The 7,068-nt window shown below is 53.9% G+C and overlaps 1 protein-coding gene across 2 annotated transcripts in view; it reads left to right on the forward strand.

Annotated features, from left to right (window-relative positions):
- The window catches only part of LOC106892498 (chromosome unknown open reading frame, human C19orf38), a 6,658-nt gene extending 192 nt beyond the window's left edge, over positions 1–6,466 (forward strand). The window contains exons 2-8 of one of the 2 annotated variants that reach the window (XM_014949721.1): positions 1,905–1,943; positions 2,794–3,108; positions 3,443–3,763; positions 4,371–4,670; positions 5,087–5,389; positions 5,738–5,842; positions 6,240–6,466. In XM_014949721.1, coding sequence (XP_014805207.1) covers positions 1,905–1,943; positions 2,794–3,108; positions 3,443–3,763; positions 4,371–4,670; positions 5,087–5,389; positions 5,738–5,842; positions 6,240–6,316 — 1,460 coding nt within the window. In that variant the 3' untranslated portion in view covers positions 6,317–6,466. The remainder of the gene's footprint in view (positions 1–1,904; positions 1,944–2,793; positions 3,109–3,442; positions 3,764–4,370; positions 4,671–5,086; positions 5,390–5,737; positions 5,843–6,239) is intronic. The other variant, XM_014949722.1, reaches the window with a different exon arrangement.
- The last annotated feature ends 602 nt before the right edge of the window (positions 6,467–7,068 follow it).

Raw genomic sequence — 7,068 nt, forward strand, 5'->3', positions numbered from 1 at the left:
GACCCAAGTAACCACTTTTTGCCCCAAAATACTAACCTTTTTTCCCCCAAATAATGTTTTTTCCAAATCTTCCCTTTCTCTCCCCATTTCTTCAATTTTTCCCCCAATTTCTTGGCCTTTTCCCCCCATTTCTTCACTTTCTCTCCTCATTTCTTCACTTTTTTCCCAATTTCTTTGCTTTTCCCCATAATTCTTCTATTTTTCTCCCCATTTTTCCCTTTTTGCCACATTCCTTTGCTTTGTCCCCCAAATAAATGCTTTTTTCCCCATTTATTGCCTTTTCTCCTGTTTATCCCAGTTCCTCCCAACGATCCCTTCTCCCCCCTTTTCTTTGTTTTTTCCCCAATTCCTCGCTTTTTTCCTTCACTTCGTTTTCCCCCCCTTTTCTTGGTCTTTTACCCAATTTCTGTGCTTTTTCCCAATTTCTTCACTTTCTCCCCAAATATTCGCCTTTTCCCCATTTTTTAGCATTTTTCCCCATTTCTTTGTTTTTTTCCCTATTCCTTCACTTTTTCTCATTTCTTCACTTTCCCCCATATTTTCGCTTTTTCCTCCATTTCTTCACTTTTTTATCCAATTCCTCACTTTCCCCACAATTTCTTCACTTTTCCCCAATTTTCTTCACTTTTTTCCACAATTCTTTGCTTTCCCCCTCTTTTCTTCACTTCCCCTGCCCCATTTCTTTGCTTTTTCCACCATTTCTTCACTTTTTCCCCAATTCTACAATTTTTCTCCCCATTTGCTCGCTTTTTGCTGCATTTCTTTGCTTTTTCTTCCATTTCTTTGGTTTTTCCCCAAATAGTATTTTTTCCCCATTTCTTTGCTTTATCCTATTTTTTCCCTTTTTCTCCCCATTTCTTCACTTTTCCCCCAATTTCTTCCCCTTTTCACCGCATTTTAATGGATTTCTTCACTTTACCAAATTTATTCACTTTCCCACAATTTCTCTGCTTACTCTCCCCATTCTTCTCATTTTCCTCCAAATCTTCCCTTTTTTCCTCATTTCTCCACTGCTCCCTCCTTCCCCTCTCCACCGGCCCCCTTTTCTCTGTTTTCGGGTGGTCCCTGTGTGGGGAGGGGGGAAGGGTGGGATTCGGGGGGTCCCCTTCCCCGTCCTCTGGAGTCCCCTCATCCCCCCCTCCCTTCAGCCCCTACCGCTGTGGGGTTGATCCTTCCCCCCCATCCTCCTCCTCCCCCCGGCTTTGCCCAGAACCCCTTTTTTTCCACCCATTTCCCTGCCCCTCCCTCCCCGCCAGGCCCACCCTCGCTTTTACCCACAGCCTCAGGTTTGACTCAAATAACCATTTTCCCCCAAATAATCACTTCCCCAAAATAATCAGGTTTTTCCCCATTTCTTCCATTTTTTTCCCAATTTCTTCCCTTTTTTCCCTCATTTCTTCACTTTTCCCCCATTTCTTCACTTTTTCCCTCATTTCACTTTTTCCCCCATTTCTTCACTTTTTTCGATACCCTTGCTTTTTCCTGTTTCTTCTCTTTTCCCCCCATTTTTTCTTTTTTCCCCAAACACTCAATTTTTCTTCAAAATATTAATTTTTCCCCATTTCTTCACTTTTTTCCCATTTCTTTATTTTTTCCCATTTCTTCCCTTTCCCCCCATTTCTTCACTTTTTTCCCAATTCCTTTCCTTTTTTTCCCCAATTCTTCCCTCCCCCATTTTTTCTTTTTTAAATCTTCCTTTTCCTTTTTTCTTCTTTTTACTTTCTTCTTCACTTTTCCCCTTATATTTCATTTTACTTTTTCTCTTCATCATCTTTTTTCTTTCTTTTCCCCTTTTTTCCTCCCTTTTACCCCCCATTTTCCTTATTCCATTGTTTTTTCCGCATTCCTCCCTTTCTCCCCCTCCCCCCATTTTCCCCATTGTCCCCCTTTTTGCCTGTTTCCAGTAGTTTTCCTCCCGTTGCTCCCGCTGCTGGTTCCCGCAGGTACCGCCCTTTGGGGCAAAAACCCCACTTCCTCCTTCCTCTTCCTCCTTCTTCCACCCCTCTCTTCCTCTTCCTTCCTCCAACCTCTTCCTCTCCAACCTCTTCTCCCCCAGCCCTTCTTCTTCCCCATCTCTTCTTCTTCCTCCCCAGTCCTTCATCCTCCTCTTTCCTTCCTCCCCACCTCTTCCTCTTCCTCCTCCTCCCCACCTCTTCCTCTTCTTCCTTATCTCTCCCTCCTCTTCCTTCCCCCCTCTCCCTCCTCTTCCTCCCCAGCCATCCCTCCTCTTCCTCCTCCACTGTCTTCTCCTTCTTCCACCTTCCTCCCCATCCCTTCCTCCTCTTCCTCCTCTTTCCTTTCTCCCCACCTCTTCCTCCCCCTCCTCTTTCTCCCCATCTCTTGTCTTCCTCCTCTTCCTCCCCATCTCTCCCTCGTCTTCCTCCCCAGCCATCCCTCCTCTTCCTCCTCCACTGTCTTCTCCTTCTTCCACCTTCCTCCCCATCCCTTCCTCCTCTTTCCTTTCTCCCCACCTCTTCCTCCCCCTCCTCTTTCTCCCCATCTCTTGTCTTCCTCCTCTTCCTCCTTCCTCCTCCACATTTCTTCCTCCTCCTCCCATCTCCACCTTCCACTTTCTTCTTCCTCCCACTTCCACTTTCTTCCTCTTTCTCCCCACCTCTTTCTCTTCCTTCCCTTACTCTTTCTCCACCTTCCTCCTCAGCCCTTCCTCCTTCTCCTCCTCTTCCTCTCCATCTCTTCCTCCTCCAACTCCTCCTCTCCCTCCTTCTCCTCCTTCCTTTCCCACCTCTTCCTTCTTCTCCACCTCCCACCCCACCTCTTCCTTTTCCTCCCCAGCGCTGCCCCCTGTCCCCCCAGCCCCGTCTCTGGGGGTGACCCCGCAGAAGCTCCAGTACCTCATCGGCGACACGGTGTTCCTGCACTGCGCAGCCCCCCCTAGCACTCCCCAAGTGCAAGGATTCCAGTTCTTGGGGGCAGGGGGGTGGGCCCTGGAGGTGCGGACCCGCCAGAGGAGCCATGTCCAGACCTTTGACATCAGGGGCCCAGGGGATGGGGGGCGCCTCAGCTGCACCTACACCGTCCCTCACCCCGACGGATCCCGGCGGCCTCTCCGCTCCCAGGAGAGTCCTGGCGTCTTCATCAGCATCAGAGGTGCGACCAACATGTATGGGGCTGGAACCATATCTATGCGGCAGAGGTGACCTGGGTGTCTGGGAGGACCAACATCTATGGGGCAGAGGGGACCAAGGTGACTGGGAGGGGCCCGGGCCGTCTGGGGGAACCCCCACCTATGGAGCTGGGACCCACATCTATGGGGCAGAGGGGACCCAGACCCCCACTCCCTACCCCTTCCCACCCCCTCCCCCCGCCAAAACCCCATCCCTTCCCCCAACTTCTCTCTTGTCCCCTCCCCCTCCACTTCCTCTCAGACCCCCCCTCCCCAAAACTCTCCAAAACCAGTTCTTTTGGGGGGGGTTTCTTTCAGACCGCCCGCCTGCCCCCACCCTGACCTTGACCCCTGGGGGAGGGGTCACCATTGAAGGTCAGACCCTCCTCTTCCTTTGCGCGGCCCCGGCTGAAGTCCTCCCCCGCTGCTTCCGATTCTTCAAGGAGAAGGAAGAGGTCAAGGACGAAGTCAACGAAGTCAATGAGGTCAAGGTCATAAGGGGGGTGGCCACTGCCCATCTCCCTCTGGTGGCCACTGGCCACAACATCACCGGCAATTTCAGCTGTGGCTACGAGGAGGAGGTAGAGGGTCGCCGGATCCTGTCCCACCTCAGCCCCCACCTCCAGGTGGTGGTCAAAGGTAAGGGACACCTTGTTTGGGGGGAAAAAAGGGTGTTTTGGGAGGGTGGGGTAGAGGGGGGGCCGTCACAGCTCCCAGTTGGGGCCACTGGGAGCCTGGGGTGGGACGATTAAGGAGGACCAGAGTTTGGCCACCGTTTGGGGCCACCAGGGTGGACCGTTGGCCAACTCTTCCCAACCCTTGGCCAACTTGGGTCTCAAATTGCCCATTTCCGGGTGGTTTTGCCCCAAAATTTTTCCCTAAAGAGGCCCCAGTTGGGGGCTGGAGGGTGGAGCCACCCATTTGGGGGACAAAAATGGCTTTTTGGGAGGTCGGGGGGATGGCTGGAGCCATCACAACCCAACTGTTGGCCAACTTTGGCCTGAAATTGCTGCAAATGGCCCAATTTCAGGTGTTTTCTCACCAAAATCTTCCCCATAGAGGCTTCACCAGTTGGAGATCGACCCTCCCAGTAGGGCGGTGGGTCAAGGTCATCCATTCTGGGGCCAAAAATTACTTTTTTGGAGGTCTGGGGGATGGTTGAAGCCACCACAACCCAACCATTGGCCTTTTTTTGCCCAAAATTGCCCATTTTCAGGTGTTTTCTCCCCAAATTCTCTCCCCGCAGAGCCTCCTCTGCCGCCCACGTTGGGGGTGGACCCCCCCGGTGGGGTGGTGGGTGAAGGCCACCCCCTGCGTGTCACCTGCAAAGCCACCAGAGAGGACTTTCCCCTGAGGTTCCACTTCTCCAGGAACGGGACAGAGCTTCAGGGGTGGAAACCACAAAATCTGGGGATTTTGGCACAAATTTTCATCCCCCAAACTCCCACAAGCCTTGAGGGAACTTGGAGGTGTCATGTGGAAGAGGACATGGGGGGGATGTGGGTGACATCACCCCCCAGTGAACCCCTGGAGGTCACCATCAAAGGTAGGTCCATCCAGAGGGGGAGAAATGGTCCAATTTGGGCAAATTCCAGCCAAAAAAGGTCAAAATTAGGGGAAACCGAGAAAAAAAGTGGTTGAAACCACCCGTGGTGACCACCAGAAGGAGAAGAAGATGGCCCCAACATCTCCTGGTGGCCACCAGAGGGAGGTGAAGATGCGTTCAAGAGGGTCGTGACAATGAGTTTCACCTTCTCCTAACTATGAGCTTCATCTCATGATGGGTGACCTTCATTTCTCATGACCATGAGCTTCATCTTCATGATTTTGAACTTCATCTTCTCATGATGAGATCCATCTTCCCCTGAGCTTCATCTTCTCCTGAGCTCCATCTTCTGAACACGAGCTCCACCCTCCCATGATGATGACTCCCATTTCGCACTCCCTCCCCTTTCTCCCCAGCTACCCCTTCCCAGCCCGCCTTGCTCCTGGACCCACCCACCGCAGAGGTCCCACCTGATGCCCCCCTGCTGCTCACCTGCATGGCCCAAGGTTCCACCACCCTCCGCAACTTTTCCTTCTACCAAGATGGCGCCCAGCTCTTCTCGGTGACCACCAGCAGGGACCGGGCCACCTTCACCCTCCCCGTGGTAGCCAATGCTACCCCAGCCACTGGCTTCATCTTCTCCTGCCGCTACCATGAGAAGATCAATGATTGGTGGATCTCCTCTCCCTTCAGCCAACCCGTGACGGTCACCACCCGAGGTGAGGTCCTACCACCCAGCTGGGGTCCTCAAGCCCTTGGGGACCTTCTGGAGGCCCAAATTGGGGGGAAATGGGCTCTTTTGGAGGTGGGTGGGGGGATCTCACCCCCTTCACCCAGGCCATGGTGATCACCACCCAAGGTGAGGTCCTACCACCCACCCCATTGAGATCTTCAAGACCTTGGGGACCTTCCCATTGCTCTTGGGGTGGGGTGGGAGGGACATCATTGGCCCAAGGAACCTTCTGGTGGCCCAAACTGGGGGGAAATGGGAGGGAGAGAGGGAGATCTTAGTGGGGTAGAGGCAATGGGTGCTCACCTTTAGTGGTCTCTCTATCTCCCCCCACCAGTTCCCTCCCAGTTCATCCCATTGGTGGTCAGTTGTGTCGCTGGTGGTGCCACCCTATTCGTCGTGGGGCTTCTATTGGCCATTTGGCTTTGCCGGAGGCGGAGAGGTGAGCAGGGGAGGGGCTGAGGGTGGGCAACAGGGTCAGATAAAACCATACAAAACTATATAAAAACATAGAAAACAATAGAAAAGAGGGAGGGGAAGGGACGTGGTGACACCAAGGAGAGGGTGACATCAGGTTGACGTCTTGAGCATACTCCTCCTTCTTGCCCTCGAATTGGCCGCCCCTCACCCAAATTGCCCCATATTTTAACAAATCCCCAAGTGTTGTCTCCCAAGCCCCCATTCACCTCCTTGGATGGTGGTGGTGGCCCAACCTGGACCAACCCTCCCCTCCACCAAAGGGTCCACTCAAGGTTGTGGGGATTCCAGGGGGGCCCTGGGAAGGGGGTGGGGCGGACAAGGAACACTTCCCCTGATGTTTTTCATCCTCCTTTGGCCAGGCCGTGTCCACTGGAGCGGCCTCCGCAACCGGGATGACCCCAGCACCATTCCCATGGCCAACGTCGGCCCCTGTTGATCCCCGTGAAGGTGACCCCCAACCTCTGCCATGACAGTTGGGGGCAGAGAACACGCTGTCCCCTCGGCTTCGTAGCTCCCCCCCTCAGTGCACCCCCATGTAAGGTCCCAGTTCTCATGTCCAGTTTCTCACCCTGCTCAATAAACATCTCAAACCCTCTTCCCGCCTCTTCTTCTTGCCCAGCACCCAGAATTGGTAGCCCAGGTGGCCCAAGGGGTGTGTGTGTGTGTGTGTGTGTGTGGAGACCTCTTACAGGGAAGGGAACCCAAATTGGCGAAGTTCAAGGGGGTGAAATGGCCACAGAGGGTGGAAAGGCATTGATGGTGATCATTCCCCGCCTTGAGGGGCCACCCCACTGGGGCGACCCAGCTCTGTCCCCGTCACGGGCTGGAAGGGGTATGCGCATGCGCAGGCCGGCCCCCCGGAAAGGCGGGGCGCTTGTGTGTGGGCAGTGCTGTGCACCGAGGGGCGGGGGGAGGAGTAGTGGGGTCTGCGCATGCGCAGTGCAAAAGGGGACGCCGCCATTAGCGGACACTGACTGCAGCACCACTTTATACCACTTGGGGGCGGGCCGGGCCCACCCCAGCTCCTGGTAATGGCCCCCGGTGAGGGGGGGCGATTAAAATCACTTCTGGCGCTGGGAGAGGTCTGGTTTTGGGATTCAGAGGATTCTCGTTTTGGGTGAAGGCGGGGTCAGAGGTCACTCCAGCGGGTGCACAGGTCAAAGGTTGCAGCTTGAGGGGGGGCATCAA

The sequence above is a fragment of the Calidris pugnax genome, unplaced genomic scaffold, assembly GCF_001431845.1.
Source record: "Calidris pugnax isolate Ruff unplaced genomic scaffold, ASM143184v1 scaffold192, whole genome shotgun sequence".
NCBI lineage: Eukaryota > Metazoa > Chordata > Aves > Charadriiformes > Scolopacidae > Calidris > Calidris pugnax.